Source organism: Euphorbia lathyris, chromosome 7 (genome assembly GCF_963576675.1).
Source record: "Euphorbia lathyris chromosome 7, ddEupLath1.1, whole genome shotgun sequence".
NCBI lineage: Eukaryota > Viridiplantae > Streptophyta > Magnoliopsida > Malpighiales > Euphorbiaceae > Euphorbia > Euphorbia lathyris.
This window is the reverse complement of record NC_088916.1, coordinates 18,963,847-18,985,890: the sequence shown is the minus strand read 5'-3', so window position 1 is coordinate 18,985,890 and position 22,044 is coordinate 18,963,847. Positions and strand designations below refer to the sequence as shown.

Here is a 22,044-nt window from a genome sequence, read left to right as displayed (position 1 = left end):
AAAAAGAAAGAAAGACTATCTGACACAATAAGTAATTTTTTCCCTCTCTCATCTAAGCATGTGCAACAAATTTTTCTGATCAAAGGCATATAAACATTACATTAGAACATACCATCGGGTAGTGCTGCCTCCAAGATGACTCATTAACCAAGAGATAGTTGTTCCTTGCAGCAGGTTTTTCAGGTCTCAGTTACCTGAAATGTCTCACTGCAATAAATTTTAAAAAAATAATAATAAGTATTAACATTTATCAGGAGAAATAATGTTTAAATTCTTCGACGAACCTAACAATAACAATTCATTGCCACACAATTCAAGAATATGAAAACATATCTTCATGTAGTATTTTAGTTATCTACTCCCAGGGCACTTGACATCAAAAATCCATCCATTTTTCACCTCATTAGATCAGGATATGCATACAAGTAACGTAGAATCAGAACATAAACCTTGGAGTTAGCTGCGAAAATTCGTATCCTATAGGTGAGTTATCAGTAATTATGGCATCACATGGAACTTAGTGAGCTTAATAACAATTAGTAATTACACACTTCAAGGAGAATCCACAATACATTGGGTAATACAAAAGCATTCTTCAGTCTTGCCAAGATTCTGCCAAAGAAAGCACTCTAAAAGCTCTGTATGCAGATTTCATCTTCAAATTACATGGCTGTACAGAGAAGGGAGGTCTTTCAAATGACATGAAAGAAGTTTAGACATAAAAATTGCACCAGATGCATTGTTCAGATCTAAGAGCGATAGGGAAACAAATCTCAATGAAGGATAACAAAGGATGACCAATCCCTTGCCATGAGAGAGCCTAAGAACTTATTTAGGATTCATCATCAAAGTTCACCATTTTCTTTAGAAGATATGGTTACTTCTCTATTGTGGTTATCCATCTGGATGAGTTGGTATCATGCTAGGTTCTTCTAGGGTAAATTCAGAACACTTTAAGCAGATTCTACACAATTAGTCTTATCTTAAGTGATGCACTTTGTTTGCTTATGGATACATGATATGTCTTGTTTCCCCGTAGGTGATTTCTGGAATGTTTAGATCTGTGCTGGTCAGGTTCTGGAAGAGGAAGCTATGCACCATTCATTTTGTGGATTGAAGAAGGGTTTTCACTGCTCAGCCTATGCCTTATTTATTATTGATGTTATCATGCTATTTTGAATCTGATTGACAGAGAGATTATAAATGAGCGTTGATGGTGTTGGGGACAAATTGAGGGGACTGAATCATCAATTGCAGGGTCAGAACAAGACAGTTGAGGATGAAATAAAAGATAGGCATGAAGGGCCTCTCCAGGCCCCTCCAACTGCACTGCAAATATCTCAGCAACAACAGTCTCAAGGTTCAATAGTTTGTTGGGAGAGGTTTCTCCATCTGAGAACCCTCAAGGTTCTTTTGGTGGAAAATGATTATTCTACACGCCATGTTATCACTGCCCTGCTTCGTAGCTGCAGTTATGAGGGTTTGGATTTTGACTCATTGTGACTGAATAGTTTATGCTTTGTTCAGCTAATGATTATAATGAAAATAGAGATATGCATACAGAATTATAAGCTTATTATTCCTTCTCAATCTTTATTTTATGTTTTTTTTAACCAATTGTGAAGAATGAGCTCATCAGAGATTAAGAATGAGAGAAAATGAAGCTGAAAAAAAAGAAAGATCTAAGAATAACAGTTTCACTGCTTGAGTTAGATAATAACTGCTTTTATTGTCAAATTTATTTGATGCTGCTACTGGTTATTGTCGGATATTGGACCTTTAACTATGGGCTTAAGCTTTTAGTTGAAACGGTTCCATGACATGGTATCAGAGCATCATTGATCAAGTGGTCAAGATTTCGATTCCTAGGATGCTGGGTTTGAAATCTAGCACTTGTTCCCTCCCTCATACTATAAGGAGGTGTTTGGTTCAGTGAACAACACATCAGGAATCGGAAAGGGAATCAAGTAACTCCATTCCTGTTGTTTGGTTAAACAAATTAGTTATGGAAAGGGAATCCAATTCCCATCAATCTTGGAATGACTCATTCCCATCCACACCCACGTTAATCACTTTTGATTCCCATCCGGAATCATGTAAACAAAACAACATGAAATTTTTCTAGTTCCGTAAATTTTCCCGAATCACTTTTGTTGCAGAAACTTTCATCTCCCTAGTTGCATAAATTATCCTTAAGCTGTCTGTCATACATTTTTTTTTCTGTTAGGAGATTTATTCTACGAACAGGTTCCTTTAGAATTGTTAGATTTAATTTCTAGAATGGGAAAAGATATAGATAAGAAAGAAAATTTGACAATGGTGGCTGAATTTTTTTAAAATCATTATGAACCGGAAATGTTGGTATGCGGATTTACCACATCTGGAAAATCTAAAAGCCATGAAATCTTGCTCAACGTCCAGGTTTTAAAGGTTATTGATGTGAATTAGGATAGATAATAAGTTGAAAAACTTTATTTGAATTATAAAATTTATATTATTTTGAAACTAGGTAATTAAATCTTATCAAATCTAAATATTGAATTCTGATTTTGAATTAAACCAAACAAAGGAAATAAATTTTCATTCCAATTCCAAATTAAACCAAATAAAATAAATAAATAGTGATTCTGATTTCGTGACATTCCGATTCTGATTCCAATTCTGATTCCGAAGTTTGAACCAAACGCTCCCTAAGGGAAACATACTACCCAAGAACCAATTTGCTAAACCTATCTAGATCATGAGTATATACAACTCTCTCTTTGAATTTTTATTTGTTCTGCTTCGTGATCAGGTATTGCTTAATGACTTGGTGTTAGGCATTTTCCATGATGAGGTATTGCTTCTTTCCTACTTCTAAGTAATTATTACGCCACCATTCCTCCAAAATTTCGAAGTTTATTTTGGTCCCTGTTTTTATTCAAGTTCGGTTCAATTAGGTGTTTAATTCCTACCGTTATGAATTAAAACTCTATTTCTAATTCCTATCTTTTGTCTAACCCAAACTCTGTTTGCTAAAAGTCCAACCAGTAAAGATTTGATGTGCACATTTGAGCTGAATAGCTGATTAGGCTAGATGATATGATGTGTTAAGCTAGCTCAACATGGGCGATTATCTACTTTTGACATCAATATGTTCACGTACAAAATAAATGTACAATGTCTTATGAATTCTAATATTTTTATCTTTACATATGATATGAGTGTTCTTCTCATTATTGTTCTTGTGTCAGTTACTGAAGCAGCAAATGGATTACAAGCGTGGAAGATACTAGCAGATATGAATAATCAGATTGACCTTGTCCTATTAGTGGTGGTTATGCCTAGGTTATCTGGGATTGGTCTTTTGTACAAGATTATGAGCCACAAAACACGAAATAATGTTCCTGTCATCAGTAAGTGCTCAGTCTCATTTTTTTCATTGATTGTTCTGGTATAGAGTCATCACATCAAATGCCTTTTCCTATAGATAGAGTCATCCACATTATTTGAAGCCCCTATTGAACCTACTGAACCTTCAACTTCAATCTAAATGAAGCCTTATAGAACCTATTAAGTATGTTCTCCTAACAAATTAAAGCCTAATTGTACAATCACTGCTTGAGTTAGATAATAACTGCGTTTATTGTCAAATTTATATGATGCTGCTACTAGTTATTATCGGATATTGCACCTTTAACTATGAGCTTAAGCTTTTAGTTGAAACGGTTCTATGACATGGTATCAGAGCATCTTTGATCAAGTGGTCAAGGGTTCGATTCCTAGGATGCTGGGTTTGAAATCTAGCACTTGTTCCCTCCCTCGTACTATAAGGGGAACATACTACCCAAGAACCAATTTGCTAAAAGTACAACCAGTAAAGATTTACTGTGCACATTTGAGCTGAATAGCTGATTAGGCTAGATGATATGATGTGTTAAGCTGACTCAACATGGGCGATTATCTACTCTTGACATCAATATGTTCACGTACAAAATAAATGTACAATGTCTTATGAATTCTAATATTTTTATCTTTACTATGATATGAGTGTTCGTCTGATTATTGTTCTTGTGTCAGTTACTGAAGCAGCAAATGGATTACAAGCGTGGAAGATACTAGCAGATCTAAATAATCAGATTGACCTTGTCCTATCAGAGGTGGTTATGCCTGGCTTATCTGGCATTGGTCTTTTGTACAAGATTATGAGCCACAAAACACGCAATTAATGTTCCTGTCATTTGTAAACGCTCAGTCTTATTTTTTCATTGACTGTTCTGGTATTGAGGCATGATTATTTAGTTATGACATCTATTTGAATTGATCGGAGTTTACAAATCCATGTGATATGTCTGGGAAGCTTTAAAGCCATACATATTAGCTTAGCTCACATTTAGCCTTAGGAAAAGAGAAAGGATGGCCCAGGAATTGGTTTGGTTTTCTCACAGGAAGAGACGATATGGCTGGCAGGTTAGCAGGTATGTCTAAAAACCAAGCTTGAGGTAATGAATCTTTCACTCCAAGCAGCCTATAGATAGAGTCATCCCATTACTTAAAAGGATGCTTGCTGAAGCTAAACAAAAGGTTGATCTTCTATATGAAGAACTTCTTAAATATTTAGGCGTTGAGTTCGAAAGAAAATAATTGAATTAGAAGAAACCCGAAAGTTGGAAGAGGCCTTTTCTAGAACGGACTGTCAAGCCGAAAAAACACAGAATTTTAGGCAAAATGCTGTTTTAGAGCAACTGGAAAAGCAAATGAAAGCACTCGATCAAATGCCTTTTCCTATAGATAGAGTCATCCACATTATTTGAAGGCATACTTAATCTTCAATTTCAATTTCAATCTAAAAAGCCCTATAGAACCTACTAAATCTGTTCTCCTAACAAATTAAAGCTTAATTTTACATTCAAATGCAATGTAAATGAATCCCATAAGATTAAAATCAATTGCTCAGATTTCTTACCTTCGTTTTGGAGTACAGGATGATCGAAGGGGCCTTTTCACGCTGAAATTACAGAAGAGGATGCTATCGAATGTGCTCTTGTCACAATTGAATCAATAGTCAAGATACCCACGATTATTATTCCCACAGAAGGAGCTCTTAATGTTTTTCACCTTATTTGCTGCTCTAGATGTCACACCCGATCCTAAACGACCTCAATCGGCATCGAGCGTGAAATAGAAAGATCATAATCAATACTTAGGAGTCTCCAATTTATCCAAATATCATTATATTACAATTGCAATACCAAAGTTCTAACCATAATTCTAACAATAAGCAGCCAACTTCCAAACCTCGCCTAATCGGTCGGTAACCTTCTCTATATCCTGTCATTTCTCACCTAAAAACATTAAAACATTTAAAATCGTGAGACAAAAATCTCAGTAAGAAACTATCAGCTATAAAAATCAACTTTCCTTAACATAGTTACATATATACATTTATAAAAGATTTAATCAAAACCTTGTAAAATATACTCAAAACTTAAGTTCATATAACTTTATATATATAATGCATCTTATCAAAACGAATCAAAACAAATAAAAGTTTCATCAAACCAATTCATAATCAAATAAATGTTTTATCAAACCAACTCGTAATCAATCGTAAAACCTTATATCAAAATCAATCATAACCGAAAATATAATCCAAATAACTTAAAACATTGTATCCATCCTCGAGTTTTCCCCTTAAGTATCAATCCATAACCACATATATAGTCGAGACGTCTCTTAACATTGCATATCTCATATGGTCTTACCCAACACTTCGCTGCCATACCCAATAGGTCTTCACACTGTGTACACAGGCCATGTCCCTCACTGAACATGGTCTTCAAATATAAAACCACCGATCCGGATAACTCTAGATGGATATAAAATCATAAAATCATAACATGCTCAAATCTCTTTTCACAATCAAATCCAAACTATTTAATAATCATAAATCATTTGGCTACAATTAGCTCTTTTGTAAAAATAACCACAATTATTCAAAATATCAATCCTTAATCAATAAAAATTTCAAAAGTAATCAATCAAATTAAACCTTAAATCAACATAATCAAGTAAAATATGAAATTCACATAGAAGCATAGTCAATAGCTTCATTTGAACCATAATTTCACAATAAAAACAAAATCGTGAAAACCTTCAATTTTACAAAATTCCTGCATAACCCTAAAATATCAATTTTATGGAAATTCTTTGATTATATATATATATATATATATATATATATATATATATATATATATATATATATATACATAAAACTCAAAATATAGTTGATAGTTACTTACCTTGGTCACTAACTGAAGAAAATATACCCGTTCAATTCGCCTCTAAATCCTGTCTAAGCCGTTTCTCTCCAAACATTGCCGAAACTCAAAAACTCTTCGGTTAGGTCTTAGATCTATGCATAAGGATGCTATGGTTCCAATTTCGAGTGATTCGGACGGTCGAATCTCCGTAAATCAAAAAAACGGTGGAGAAACGGTTTAGAGAAAACTGATAAATTGAACAAGAAAAGAAAAGGAAAAAGAAGATCATCCTCGTCGAATTCTCTGGAAAGAATTTGGATGATATATATCCAAATTTAAAAAATATCACGTTTGATTTTCCATCTTTCTATAATCTTTTAAAAATTATTCTAAACTTTTAATTTACACCTAAAACCATCAAATTAACTCCAAATTTTTTTCATAGCACCAAATAAAAATCACACACCTAATAATTATAATATATATTACCCTCAATATATAAATTCTAGAAATTTAGACACGGACGTGACACTAAATGCTATCGAATTCGAGTTCTTTTTTTCCTTCAAGCTGGTGCTCAAACTTGAGAATGATAGAAATTGGCTAAGGAGTCTGAATGTAAAGGAGGGAGAGGTTGAGGTGTGAAGTCCAAGTCGAAGATGAAGGTGTAGGGGATAAGAAGAAAGAGAAGCTCTTATTCCGTTTAGTTCAGAAGAAGAAGTATCGTATTTCTTCGACTTCGCCACTATCAGAGAGAGGAGAAAGGAAAATTGGAAGAGACCGGAAGAGAAGGTAGCAAATTGATCCGTAAAAACTTTAAAAAATAACATGTGACTTGTCTTTGTATCATTGGTTTAAAAATAACAAAGTAATTTTACTTTGTTTTTAAAGGAAGTGGGGATAGCGGGCACCCTGTTCACAAACTCTGAATTATTATATCATTAACTCTATTATTACTTAATTGGTTAAATCTTTTTAAGTTTAATTTTTTAAATCACTCATTTGATTGTTTTGGTTATACATGTAATTTTTATTATATTATTATCTATACTAAATTATGCACATATAAATCTCGTAATAACATATCATTAAATTATTAAACTATATTATCTTTGAGTTATATTGCATCTATATTAACTATTTACATTTATCTGATAATCTAAAATAAATTTCTTAAAATGCCAAATTCATATAAATTAAAACTAAAAACATCATTTAAAAAAAGAATATGGATAATTACCAAATCTTTTCTTAACGGTTTAATTTAACAAAAGAAAAAAAAATATGAGTTTTTGATAAAAGATAGAAAATCACCTTTGTTATCGTAAAAAATAATTCAAACCTGGTTTTATTTGTAATTTTCTTTTTTTTTTATAAAATCTGCATGACCCATGAATACTGTTATCGCTAATAACCTTCACAAATAATATAATAATAATAAACTTAATATATTAATCACCTAAACTTGTCCAAAAAAAATAACCAACCTTGAACTTTAAAGGATACCATGTTAGTCCCTAAACTTGTTTAAGGAGATAAATATAAATACTTAATATGTCAATTAAAAGCTTGAAATGGAATGTGAAAAATATCAAATAAATACATGTCATATCTATATCACTTTTATTCTCTAATCCTTCCTTACAACCTTGACTTTCTTGCTCTTTCATCATCATTAACCCTATTTTCAACAGATTAACCATCAAAAGATTTGTTGGTTTTAATAGAAGAAAAGAAAAAATATAGAAGAACAAAGGAAAATTATATCAAAGATGAAGAAAAACCTTTAAACCCACCTGAATGTGATTCGAACCCATGACTTCTAGAGTCATAGATAAGCTCAAACCCAAAAGGCTAAGAGCTTCACCATTTGTGATATTTCAATTTTCTAATTACTATTAATATAAATAATTTAAATTCAAATATTCTCTCCTACAGTGACAACTAAGCGAAAATAACTTTAAAACACCCTTTATGAATTCCCTTTCCGCTATTCTATATAGTATAGATTTGGTTTATACAGTAGTTTGAAGGTTTAAATATTGTGTTACTTATCACAACAAAAAATTAAATTTTTTATAAATTTTTTAGTTATATTGGTTTAAATATTATTTATTAAAGTTAAATGAATGGAATTTGAATGGATCTTTACACATTTTTTGGGGTCAATTACATGAATATCATAATTAAGTACAAAATTACAACTAAGTTATATTACCAAACTTAATTCTTAATATGTCATTACTTTTTGTATATTATGATTTTACATCATAATTTAAAGATTCTACACTCCAATTCATAAACCATAAACCGTAGAAAATATATTCTAGACTTCTAATTTATAAATTTCAATCCTTAAATATATTAAAAGTTCTGATTTTAACTAGTTTGATATTATCTAAAATTATGACATGATATAGTTGTAAATAGTTTTTAAAACATGAATTTCTATGTAATTTTCTCTATTTTTTTATCGTTATATAATTTGTTTTCGTTGGGATATTTTGTATATTATTTTATTATATCTATTAAATATAAATATTTTTTTCAGTTATATTAGTTCTAATGCTATTTATGAAAGTTAAATGAATGAAATTTAAATGGATCCTTACATTTTTTTTTTGCCAATGTGTTATAATTTTTTTCCCAATTATATTGGTTTTAATGCTATTTATTAAAAGTAAATAAAGGGAATTTGAATGGATCCTTACATTTTTTTTCATTGAGATATTTTGTAACTCTTACTTTCTTTTATTACTTTAGTTAATAGGCTAGTATTTGATAATAAATAATGTGTTAATATATTATTCATGATATAGAGATTATTAAAACTCATTAACTCATTTATTCTTTTTGTTCCTATAGTGTCAACTAAGCCAAAAAGCCGTTGAAACACTTCTTGTAAATTCTCTCCGCTTCTGCTATTATATAGAGTATAGATATATGTATAAAAAAAATGTACACATAAAAACATAAAATAAAATAAATATATTTATAACAATAAAATGCTCATGTTTTAAATTTATAACACGCATCACGTTTATTTATATAAACGAATACTACCATGAATAGATTTTTCATAATGTCAATATGTTTGAATTAACAGTATATCAACTGAGCAATAATCCAGTGAATGCAGCCGCAGTCTTGTAAAACTCAATATCAAATGAATAAAAATTATTATTTTTTATTGGGAGAAGTATCAAATCCATGAATAAAAAATTAAAACAAATGATTATAATTTTATCCTAAAAGTAGTATGAGACTGCACATGCCACACACATCAATATCAATCTACTTAAAAAGTTATATCAAAAGACAAGAAATGAAAGGATATGACGATCCAATCAAATAATTTTCATTTGAAATTGTTGGCCCAAAAAATAAAATAATTATTTTTATGTATATAAAATGCTTGGGCTATGATTTTAGGATATAGTTTATATTTTTGTCTAGAAAATAATAAAAAATACACGTGTAAAATGACCTTCAACCCATGAGAGAGTCCGGCACCACGCAGGGCGTGTTCTCCAATACGCGGGACGTATAGTAGGCATTCGAAGAAATCAAACTTCAGAAGCATCAATACGCGGGACGTGACACCAAAGACGCCACGTGTAAAATCATCAACGAAACCCACCAGGTTCAGAGGCTTCCATACGCAGGGCGTTCTTTTGCATACGCAGGGCGTATTCCCTTGCACGGGACGTAACACCAAGAGGTGCCACGCGTAAACATCATCAATGAAACGCACAAGGTCCAGGAGCCGCAACACGCAGGGCGTACCCAGACATACGCGGGGCGTACTACCTCTCTCGGCAGCAGTTGGAAGCAGTCAACAGCAGTTAGTGGAAGTTGAGGAAGTTAAGTTAGTTGGTGATGTGGCAAGTTAGTGGGGAGTTAGTTGATGACCAAAATGACCAAAATACCCAAATACCACTGAATAATTACCAAAACGTCACTCCAAAAAACTATAAGTAGACCCCCTCCCCTTCATAAAAAATCACTCAACTCAACACACAAAACCCCCTCTCAAAGCTCTAATGCTTAATTCCTAGTTTCTTAGTTCTTCATTCTTCAAGTTCTTCGAGTTCTTCGAGTTCTTAGTTTTCGTTCCTTTTTCTAGTTATATTTCTAGCTTTTTCAGTGTTCTTTAGCTTCAATCCAAGCCTCTCTTCGAGTTTTTTTCGATTAAATTTAGTATTTCTAAGCCATTACTCTGCCCAATCTTTCCCATTTCCAAAGCAATTTTCCAGATTCGTCCAATTATTTTCAAAGCCCAATTTCGTCCAGTTAATGTCATTTTTAGCCTCTGATCCCTTCAACAAAGTTGTTCCTGACATCCTGAATTTCAATCTAACATATTTATTTGCCCAATTCCGCGCTCAGAAACTATAGTTACACGTTGATCTTTACAGCCCAAATTCTTTTAGCCATTCTGCCCAGAATTTTCCAGAATCGACTAGTTGTTTTCAATCCTCAATTTCATCCATTTACAATTCATTTTAACCGTCGATGCCTTATAAAAGTTTGTTCCTGGCCTCCCGAAGTTAAATTTAGCCTATTTAATTGTCCAATTTCGAGTTCCTAAACATCCAATCAAGCCCACCAAAGTCAAGGGTTAAATCTGCCTCATTTGCCTACCAACGTTTTGACATTGCCAAGATCATATACCATACGGGCCCGACCGACCACACCACTCCAAGAACGTCGAACCAACATCAAAATTCAACGTCCAGCCGAGATAGCTATTGTGGCTCTGAGTTTGTCGTGGAATTCCAATTTTAGTTTAATTGCATTTCAAACTCCTTGTATTGATTTGTTCTTCCAATTCAATTGATCATCTATATATTTAGTATAGAAATTCTTCAATTGTAATTCATTATTCAATTTCATGTATTCAAATATTTGTTCACATCAATAAAATACCAATTTTCCCAGAATCTCGTGTCAATTCTGCACTTTAATTTCCTTTATTTTTCCGTCTTCAATTTATACGCTTAGCTTTAAATAAAAATAATTAATCTAGCAAAGTTTCTATAATGGCGCTAGAGACCCAAGAGGGACTTTTTCAATCCTTGTGTCCCTCGCCAATCGTTTCGTTTAGAATTCAAGTTTTGGCGCGCAATTCCACATACTCAACCGCTTTTAATAATTGAGAAATAATTTCTCTGGCACGCCTGCACCCTAACCACACGTGACAATGTTGAAATTAGCATATTCGCAAAATATCGCTAACAGAAATAAATAAAACTTATAACTTATAAATTATAAGAATTGAAGATAGAAGTGAATATATGAAGATGTTAAAATTTAATTTAGGGTAAATTATAAAACTAGGCCAAATGGGAGGTCCATTTACATATTTAACTCATTTACTCAACATACTACATATCTAGATTGTTTTTGTGTGACTTTCCCAAAATACCCCCAATATTTACACGAGTCTCTCTTTCTCCCGCCTGACTTTGCAGATTCAATTATATGCGAAGTATGCGAAGCTAATATTTGGTTTGCTTGATGAATTTAATTAGCATATGCGAAGCATACGAAACAATTGTTTGGTTTAGTTGATGAATTTACTTAGCATATGCGAAGCTTGGATGTGTTTTTAAGCCAATTCGCGAAGTGGTATATAACAAAAAAAATGCCAAACAACAAAAGATTCTAACATTAAAATCATAACATTATCAAAATTTGCAACAAGATTGCCACAATAAACTCCTAACAAATCACATCATAATACATAGGCTCCTATTTACTACTGATGGATGCATATGTCTCACGGTACAGAACGAGATTGCTAAAATAAACTCCAAATAAATCACTTCATTATACATAGACTCTTATTCACGACCGATGGATGGATGGCTCACGATACATAGGCTCATATTCACCACGGAGGGATGGATGTGTCCCACGGTGTAAGCTCTTATTCACCACCGATCGTTGGAAGTCCAGGCCTTCTGAAATGGATGTCTCTCATGGCACCCCAGCACGCGGCTTCTAGAATGAATATTATATATTCAACCACCTTTAAAGAAATTTATTCATGTTAGGCAGAAACAAAGAAAGATTTGGCTTCACGAAATGAGGATTCGCTAAGTATGCGAATCTAAATGTGCAAGGAAGAGGGTGATTTTGCTTAGCGAAACAATGATTTCGCGATGTTTGCGAAGAGAAATGTGACGCTCTGACTTCGCGAAACAATGATTTCGTGGAGTCTGCGAGAGAAATTTACCGAATTACCTCGCAAACTTCGCGTAATCATCATTTTGTGAAGTTAAATCGACAAATTTCTCCCGTTAGAGTGTGCGAAAACGGCATATGCTATGTAAATTTAAGTGAGAAACGCAGGAAAAACTGTATATACTTACATTTTTCGACGAAAACAATATAATAAATTGGGAAAAACAATGAAAATAACATAGAATCACAATTTCTTCGATGGTCACATGAAGAGAGAAACCAAGTAACAAGCAGGAACAGGAAGATGAAGAACCATGGCTTCGCTTTCTAGGATTAGGAAGTTGCAGAATCAAGAGATGAAGAGAGGAAAAAGAGAAATACATGGTGATTTGTAGAAATGGTGTAGATTTCTTGCAATTTAAAAGAAGATAAGAAGATCAAAAGTCTTCGACATTAATGGATGAGAAGTGGGAAGGTTTGGGGTACTATAGAAAAGTCACACAAAAACAGTCTAGATATGTAGTAGGTTGAGTAAAAGGGTTAAATATATAAATGGACCTTCCATTTGACCTAGTTTTGTAATTTACCCTTTAATTTATTATCATTTATGGCACACATAAAACTGTTATAAGAACTTAATTATTAAATTACTAATTCACTAACGTATGCATGTTTTTTGTTCTCCTTCAAAAGAATATCAACTTGATACATTGGTTCACCAGAGAAAATTCTTATATAAAGATGACTAATAAAAACTCTTGAAATACTAATAATTTTGTGCAAACCACAATATAATGATTAATAACTATAAAAGTCAATGTTGCAAAACCAATTGTCCGAATATTCTATAATTAATGTATATTTTAGGATTTTGGCTATCAAAAGTTATTTTTATTTACCTTTCATTTTGAGTTCATATCTAGGATAATCCAAATCGTTTCAAGAATAAACATCTTATCGAGTATATTGGACGCTTATAATCTCTCAATCTAAAGGATTAGACAAAAAAAAAACTTAACTTCTTGATAATAATAATAATAATAATATAAAATCAATAACTAAAAATGAGAAAGAAAAATAGAATGGTAATCATGACCAAATATGATTTATAATTGAAATAAATTTCATTGTAAGTATAATGTTTCAATACCTCTTTAATTATTTTCTTCAATATGTTTTCGACTTCAATGAACAACTATTTTATGAAACTTTGTATCTATTCATACCAAAATGCATAAAAATAAAAAATTCAAAATTGATCTATCTCCAATTAAATAACAATCGAGTTCAAATAAAGTGGAATCCAAAACTTAGTTAGAGTTAACAATCCAAACGATTACGCCTAGTAACTTATATTAAAAAAGAATAAAAATATACAAAATATTTATTTTAGTCATTTTGAAAAAAAAAACAAATAAAAAACATAGATAAGGTAGCGAGATGTGTGGAACAACGCAATTGAGAACAAAATAACTACTCCATATGAAAAATATTGAATAATTACCTTGGAAAACATAACGATTTCCTATAATTTTTTACACCTTTGTTTTTCCCGATTTCAAATCTTTATTTTAGTTATTTTGAAAAAAAAAACAAATAAAAAAACATAGATAAGGTAGCGAGATGTGTGGAATAACAAATTAAGAACAATATAACTACTACATATGAAAAATATTGAATAATTACCTTGGAAAACATAACGATTTCCTGTAATTTTTTACACCTTTGTTTTTCCCGATTTCAGTTGTCCATGCCTAATCTATTTCCATCAGATTTCTTCAATTGAAGATATCAAAATCTAAATTCTAACAATTCTTGAAAAAATTTATATTAATACAAATTATCAATGGAAATTGCTCCTAAATAAATCTGGATCTCGTACTGAAGTGAGAACAAAATTATAAGACTCTATTATTTGAAGTAAGAACAAAATTATACATAATCAAAATTAAAGGTCAATGAAGACTTTGATTTTCGGTGGTCAATTAATATAATGATGGAATACTATCTATTATGCTTTATATATAAGTGCATTTGTGAACTTTTAATTTTATTCGCTTTGTGTTTTTTCATCTTTCTGTAACTCTTACTTTCTTTTATTATTTTAACTAATGGGTTATTAATTGACAATAAATAATGTATTAATATAAGTACTAATTAGATAGAGATAATTAAAACGTATTCATTCATTTATTCTTTTTGCTCCTACGATGTCAACTAAGCCAAAAGACTCTAAAATACTTATTGCAAATTCTTTCTGCTTCCGCTATTATATATAGCATAGATTTGAGGATAAATAAGCACTAATACTATCAAAATTTAATATACTCTATCAAATAAGTTTATAAGAGTATCTTTAATGGTTAGATGTAGGGACTAACTAGCAATTTTTCTATATTGTGTGGTTGTAACCTTCATTGGCTTTGTCAGCGAAAAAACTAATAATAAGATACGTTATTTGAAGTAGAGATTGTGTTTTATTTTTATTTTTTTAATACACAATCTATTTGTTGTAACAATCTAAAAAGTAACTTATTGTTGATCCAAAATAAAATAAATTTTATTTTCATATTTATAGCTTATGTTTAATTTTATAGTATACTTTCCAATTTTTATAAATAAAAATAAGAAAAATAAAAGATAAATAATAATAAAAAAATTGCTAACCTCTAGCTCGGCGAGCTAGAGGCCAGTCTTCACCCGGAGTCCGTTTTCGGTCCATCCGACTTCTCCAAATGCACCCGAACGCAACCAGGAGCTAACCTACGAAGCCTAGCCCATCCCCACACCTAGGCTCAGGCCTTAAAAGTCTCTCTAACCATAAGGTAGTGGGGTGATGTGGCATGGAAGTTGGTGGTGGTTAATGGAAGTTGAGGAAGTTAATGAGGTGGCAAGTTAGTGGCTAAAATTAGAGAAAACAAATAAGGGTTAGTTGATGATTAATAACTCAAAACTCCCTCTCAAAATGCTATAAATAGACCCTCCATTCTTCATAATTATTCACTCACTCAACACAACAAAAACCCTTTCTTGAAGGTTCTTTCCGATGTTCTCCTTTTAAGTTCTTAGTTCTTAAGTTCTTCCTTTTTGTTCTTCATTTTTCTTAGCTTTAATTCCTTCTTTTACCTTGCCTTTAGCTTTAATTCCAGTTCTAATAGCCTTCTTTCAAGTTTTTTCAATTCAATCTAGCACTCCTAAGCCTTTAGTTTGCTCAATCCTTAGCTAGAATTCAGTTTCCAAATTAATTTTCCAGATTCGTCCAATTATTTCAAAGCCCGATTTTGTCCATTTAAAGTCATTTTTTGCTTTCAATCCCTTGAAAAAAGTTGTTCCCGATGTCCTGAGGTTCAGTCTAGTATATTTATTTTCCCAATTCCGTATCCAGAAACTCTATTTACAAGTCAATCTTTACACCTTAAATTCTTTAAACATTTTGTTTCCAGTTTTTCCAGATTCGTCCATTGATTTTCTAGGCCTATTTTCGTCTGTTTAAAGTTTGTTTCAGCCTTCGATCCCTTCTAAACATATGTTCTTTACATCCTGAAGTTAGATTTAGCCTTTTGATTCACTTGATTCCATGTTCGTAAGCACTCATACGGTTCCCCCGAAGTTGAAGGTCAAATCTGCCCCATTGTTACCTACCATAAGTGAGAAATTGTCAAGATCAATTCCACTCGTGCCAATCAACCGCGGTGTTCCGAGAACCTCGAACCAATACCAAAATTCAACGTCCAGCCGAAATAGCTATTGTGGCTCCGAGTTTGTCGTTGAATTCCAAATTATTATTATTATTTGCATTTCAATTCCTTGTATTTGATTTGCTTTTCCAATTCAATTGAATTAGCTATATGTTTAGTATAGAAAATTTTCAATGGTAATTAATTTCATTTTTTTATACTTACTTTGAACACATGTATTTAAAACTTGATTTATTTCAATAAAATACCAATTTTTCTAAAATCTCGTGTCAATTTCGCACTTTAATTTCCTTTATTTTTTCGTCTTTAATTTACCCGCATTAGCTTAAATAAAAATAATTTATCTCGCAAAGTTTCTATAACGACGCGAGAGGCCCAAGAGGGACTTTTTCAATCCTTGCGTCCCTCGCCAGTCGCCTCTTTTAGAATTCAAGTTTTGGCGCGCAAATTCCATAAACTTAACCGTCTTTAATAATTGAGAAATAATCTTCTCTGGCACGCCCGCACACTAACCACACATGACAAGGTTGAAAATTAGCGTTACTCGCAAAATATCGCTAACACTTATATATTTTTTAAATAAAAAATATTGGGGCTTGTAATTAATTGGGGATTCTCTATCTTCATTGGAGACCCGCCCTGTTGGGGATGGAAAATCCCCCGTTTGGGATCCCCATGGGACGGAGATGGTTTATATATTGTCCCAACAGTCGGGGGCAGGACGGGGATGGTTATAAGTGTCCCATACCCGTCTCCGAATGTCTCCAATGGTGATCTCTGACTAAATAGCCGAATATAGAAAAAAAAAACTAAAAAATATATATATGAACTTGTTTTTATTTTATGCTTTGAATCTCTGTTTGTAATTGTTTAATTATTTTCTATGTCTAGTAGTTTATGATTTTATATGTCCATGAAATAGTAGTTTATGAACTTTAATAAAAATTATACACTACTAATTGATATTTTACAAAAAAACAAAAAAAAAAAAAAAAATTATAACTTAAACGGGAATGAGGATGGTAGCTAAATTTTTCCAATTTGTAATTCGGAGACGGAGACGAACAATCCCCGAAAAACCAATAATCGGGGATGGTTAATGCAATTCTCATCGTACCCCGTTTACAACCCTAAAAAATATGATTTGGATGTGAAATTATAACTCCTTTTTTTGGAAAGACACAAATTATTAAATATTATACTAATATATAGATCAACGGTAATAAAAAGTTAAAATTGGGAAAAAACATAAACCAACGGAAACTCTGTTTTTTTTTTTTCAATTATAAATTATAAATTCAACACGAGCCTTTATTTTAACTTTAATTTTCTATTGTCTATTTTTGTTCTAATGAAGAATAATCAAGATACATTTACCCAAATATCATTCTCAAGTCCAAATTCTCCAAACCTTAAAATGCCAAATTAATATTATCTTCATTCAACTCGGCCAAATTGAAATATGCCGTACATCCCGAACCCCACAACTTCTTCAATCCCGAACACCCCTATCTGTAAATGAATATGCCCGGTAATCACCAATACTGTAAGGGATATGTAAGGTCCTTGAGACTTTCCACATCAATCCCTTGGAAGCATTTCTTGGTGTTCAGCTTGGCTTTCAGTTTCTGAATGAAATGGAACAAAAAGTCTGTGGTGCTAACATTGATCCCTCTTTGCTCAAAATAATCTTTGAAAGCCTCCTGAAATCCAGTACACCTCTCACTGCCAAAATGAAAACAAAGGTTAGGAAAATGAAATCCCTATTACTAATGTCTCAACTGGAATTTAACAATATTTTGAATACCCTACGTACTTTGCATACATGGTATCAATAACAATCTTATGTGGGCTATCAGGGAAAGCAGTAACTGAAAACTCCAGAGAATTCTCAGAATCATCCCCGCAAGAAATACGGACACGCAAAACTAGATCTCGAATATCATCACCACCGCGTTTCATTTTATTAACTCTAACTCCAACTTGGATTGTCTCATCTTGGTACTTCCTTGTAAGAGTTAGTTCAGAACCATCATCTTTAATTTCAAAAGGCAATCCATCTCCGATTCCTTCTACCTGAAAACAAAAGGATGGTTTAAGAACACATCAAATATAAGGCTTCGTTGGATAAAACTTATGTCTTGAAGCCAAAGACTCTACCAAGTGAGCTATAGGAGAGGACGCACGAGTCCGACAGTAATCAAACAAAAATTTCATTGTGCACAAATTGATGCCTCTAATTGCAAGAAATTGTTCGAATCGCTCCATATTTGTATTAAAATATTTGCTTGGAAAACAAAAATGAAAATAAGGTTAGCAAGATATTATCACAATTTACTAAAGTCTTAGCCAGTGGAGTTTCACAATATTTGGAATACCTCGTCGACAACCGTGTACAAACAACTGAACCGGGTTTAGCAGTCATGTAAAACAGCATACGTTGATTCCTGCTTTTACCAATATAGCCAGTCATTTCGAAACTTGAAGGATCATGTTCAAAGAGGGGAACCGAAATATCAATCACCTCATCTTGATACCTTCTTTTAAGGCATACTAATGAACTACTATGTGCAATTTCAAAAGGAAATCCATCTGGTATAGCTTCCACCTGCTCAAGGGATCATTGAAAACAAAAGGTTTAAAATGTACCTATCAAAGAATCCAATAACAATTTCTAGTGAATAAAATTCAGTGTAGGTATGTATAACATTCATTGTCAAATTCAGGCACAAAATTTTAGTGATAAAGGAACTTTTAAAGGAGTACATAAGATGCTCATGTGATTGTAATAGATGATAAGGATGTATATATAGCTTTCTTAAAGAAAGCCTCAGAAAAATAAGGCCTGTGGATCATTGAACGATCATAATAATTTTGTGATTGTCATCAGTCTCAATGTCAATGATGCCATTTTTATGCTTACAACAATTAGAAAGCATTCAAACAAAATAATGGAGCTCAATGACCAAAAGCTTCTATGCTATGTGAGTATATACAACAACAAAGCCTTAGTCCCGAAATGATTCGGAATCAGCTAACGTGAACCATCATACAAAACCATGAAATCAAATCGTGTCAACGACATAAAATCTCTCTCCACTCCGTCAAATTCCACTACCATATTTTACTCAATTCCTAATAAACACATATCACTCTCGATTAACCGTTTCCAAGTTTTCTTAGGTCTTCCCCTACCCTCACCATTACATGCCTTTGCCACTCTTCGTCTTACATGACCAAATCAATTTAGTCGGTTTTTACTCATTTTATTCTCAATAGATGTAACCTCTATTTTTATCCTAATTATTTCATTACTCACTTGATCCTCGTCTTCGTCACCGAGTGAATGTGATAGTGTTTCAGTGCATAACAATCCATACAATACAGGTCTAATGGTTCCCTTCCCTTAGCACTCCTACACTTCGGCCAACCAGATTTAATCCTATAAGTAACATCCATTTGAATAATAGACCCTAAATATAGGAGCAATCTGAGCTCCGGAAAACTCTCCTCTAGGATAATTTTTCGTCTCATAGACCAACACAATATCATCTCCAAATAACATTTACCATTTTACACCATCTTAAATGCGAAACCTTGATCCACTTGCTATGTGAGTAGATAAAAATTAAATATAGTACACAGACAAGATACAAATTGCCATCTACATATTAAAACATCATTCAATAAATAAGAAAAAGCAATAGATAAACTGAACTGACATCATCGGATGGCTGGGGTGTATCGACATAGGCTACAATTTCGCGAACAAGATTCTCACCGGTAGCCGTCGAGAATCGTAACAATGGAGGAAATTGTCTACCGAGAATGTAGCTACGACTGCGGTCTTCAATATTAAGCACAGGGGAGATTGCTCCCTTATACCCGACACAGAGAATTGAAGCAGAAACTCTGCGAATAAAGGAATTGAAAGCCATTCTCACTATCTCAAGATGGAAAAAAGGGTTTGCACAATTTGATTGGATTTTCAGGAGTTTGCTTCAGTTATACGGGTTGGGGGCTCACTGAGAGTGGTGAAAAGACTACTATATCCACGGATACTCTCTCTTATCAGATTCTAAGGAATTACCCGTATTATATACGGGTAGGATCAAAAACATCAAATGGTCAAAGGCTGTATGAAACACAAATTAAGTCATATCATGAATATCATAATTAAGTACAAAATTATTTAGGGTCAAATACATGAACATAGTATAAAATTATAATTAAGTCATATCATCAAATTTAATTTTTAATATGTCATTATTTTCTATATATTATGATTTTACACCATAATTTAAAAATTCTAGACTCAAATTCATAAACCATAAGTCCTAGAAAATATATTCTAGACTTCCAATTTATGAATTCCAATTCTTAAAATATATTAAAAGTACTGATTTTATAAGTTTGATATAATCCAAAATTATGACTTGACATAGTTGTAAATAGTTTTTAAAAGTTGAATTTCTGTGTAATTTCCCTAATTATTTATTAAGTCTATTAAGTCTATCGTTTAAAAAATAATTTAAACTAAAATTAATAAGTGTTTTAGTGGTTAATCACAAAATTTCCATTCAAATTGGATTTAAATTTTTTAAATTAGAGTATAAACCATACTTTGTTTCTTAAAAAATAATGACACATTCAGAAATAATTTGGATGATATAATTTAATTGTAATTTTGTAATCAATTATAATATTATGTGAAAATGACTAAAAATTATTTAGGTTTTAAGGTGTTCAAATAATTAATATTTTAATTTTAAAAGAGATCCAATTGATTTTTTTGAGTATAGATTAAGGTTAATTTAAAAATTAAACTCATACTTGACATTTATGATATTCAAACTTTTGTCAAAGAACTTGGTAACATTGTTTCCTTAAAATATTTTCATAAATGACATTTAACACATTTTGGATGGAAAATTAATCGATTTGTTAATTTTTTTTACCACATAACATAATTTTTAACACATAATATATATATATGTGGCAATTGATTTAACTTTCTTACTATATAGATTTAATATGTAGATAAATATAGAATTAATTATGAGTGACCTTCCAATAGAATGTACAACTAATAAAATATATGAACCCCACTTATTGTTGAATTACTTTTGTACCCCTTATTTTTTCACAAAACTCATTTGTAATTATAATTTTCTCTCTCTTTCATCCTTCTCCATGTTTTTTTAAAACTCCTTTATTCTCTTTCTAAATTCATCTCTCTAACTCTACAACTCCTCCTTCCACTAGGGTAGAAGTAGTTGAACCTCGAAGCAAGAATAGAGAAACTCGTAGGATTTCCCCTTGAAGAGAAACTTTCTCCTCAAGGATTTTTTTTTAACTCGTAGGATTTTTTTAACTTTCTCCTCCCTTTGAAGAGAAACTCGTAGGATTTCCTACGCTTGTTTGGCGGTGGTAGCTTCGGCTACTTTCTCGAACATTAATTCATTCAAACCTTGATGGATGAGAGTAAGCGTCTTTTGATCACTTTTGCAATTTTTTTGCAGAGTATCTTTTTATGCATAGGCAACGCTGCCTCGTTGGCTGGGACTAAGTAGCATTTTTCAACAATGTCCCGGACATCTTGACATCCGAGTAACTCCTTCATTCGAATACACCAACTTGAATAATTGGTTTTGATAAGCTGAAAGTATTGCGAAAGACAGACTCTCGTAGCGTGGCTCTGATACCACTTTGATAAAACAAAAATTGACAACTGATTCAAAATATGTATAATAATGGAATTAATACTTAATTACTTCTTATTACACTAAATAAGAATACAACAAATAACTCTCTGCATTCTATTTTTCTCTTGGTACACACTTTTCAAATGAAATAACATGCTCTTTATATAGAACTTAGATAATAAAAAAATTAGACACATGTACACCACA

At 32.0% G+C, this 22,044-nt stretch overlaps 1 protein-coding gene across 2 annotated transcripts; it reads right to left on the bottom strand.

Moving 5' to 3' along the window:
- Positions 1-17,387: 17,387 nt before the first annotated feature.
- On the bottom strand, positions 17,388-20,170 carry LOC136235998 (uncharacterized). 2 transcript variants are annotated; one of them, XM_066026126.1, is made up of 6 exons: positions 19,855-20,170; positions 18,670-18,740; positions 18,511-18,579; positions 18,293-18,419; positions 17,949-18,208; positions 17,388-17,857 (listed from the first exon to the last, which is right to left on the bottom strand). In XM_066026126.1, exons 1-6 carry the CDS (start codon positions 20,068-20,070, stop codon positions 17,668-17,670), a joined length of 933 nt encoding a protein of 310 aa, XP_065882198.1. In that variant the 5' UTR covers positions 20,071-20,170; the 3' UTR covers positions 17,388-17,667. The 2 variants fall into 2 exon arrangements, with proteins under 2 accessions (XP_065882198.1, XP_065882197.1); XM_066026125.1 differs by having other exon boundaries at positions 18,511-18,740; positions 19,855-20,169.
- Positions 20,171-22,044: the final 1,874 nt, after the last annotated feature.

Coding starts and splice junctions, on each gene's coding strand:
- LOC136235998 (XM_066026125.1), bottom strand. CDS start 20,070: ATGGCTTTCAATTCCTTTATTCGCAGAGTTTCTGCTTCAATTCTCTGT. Junction 18,420..18,510: donor TGTACACGGTTGTCGACGAG/GTATTCCAAATA, acceptor TTGTTTTCCAAG/CAAATATTTTAATACAAATA. Junction 17,858..17,948: donor ATTGATACCATGTATGCAAA/GTACGTAGGGTA, acceptor TCATTTTGGCAG/TGAGAGGTGTACTGGATTTC.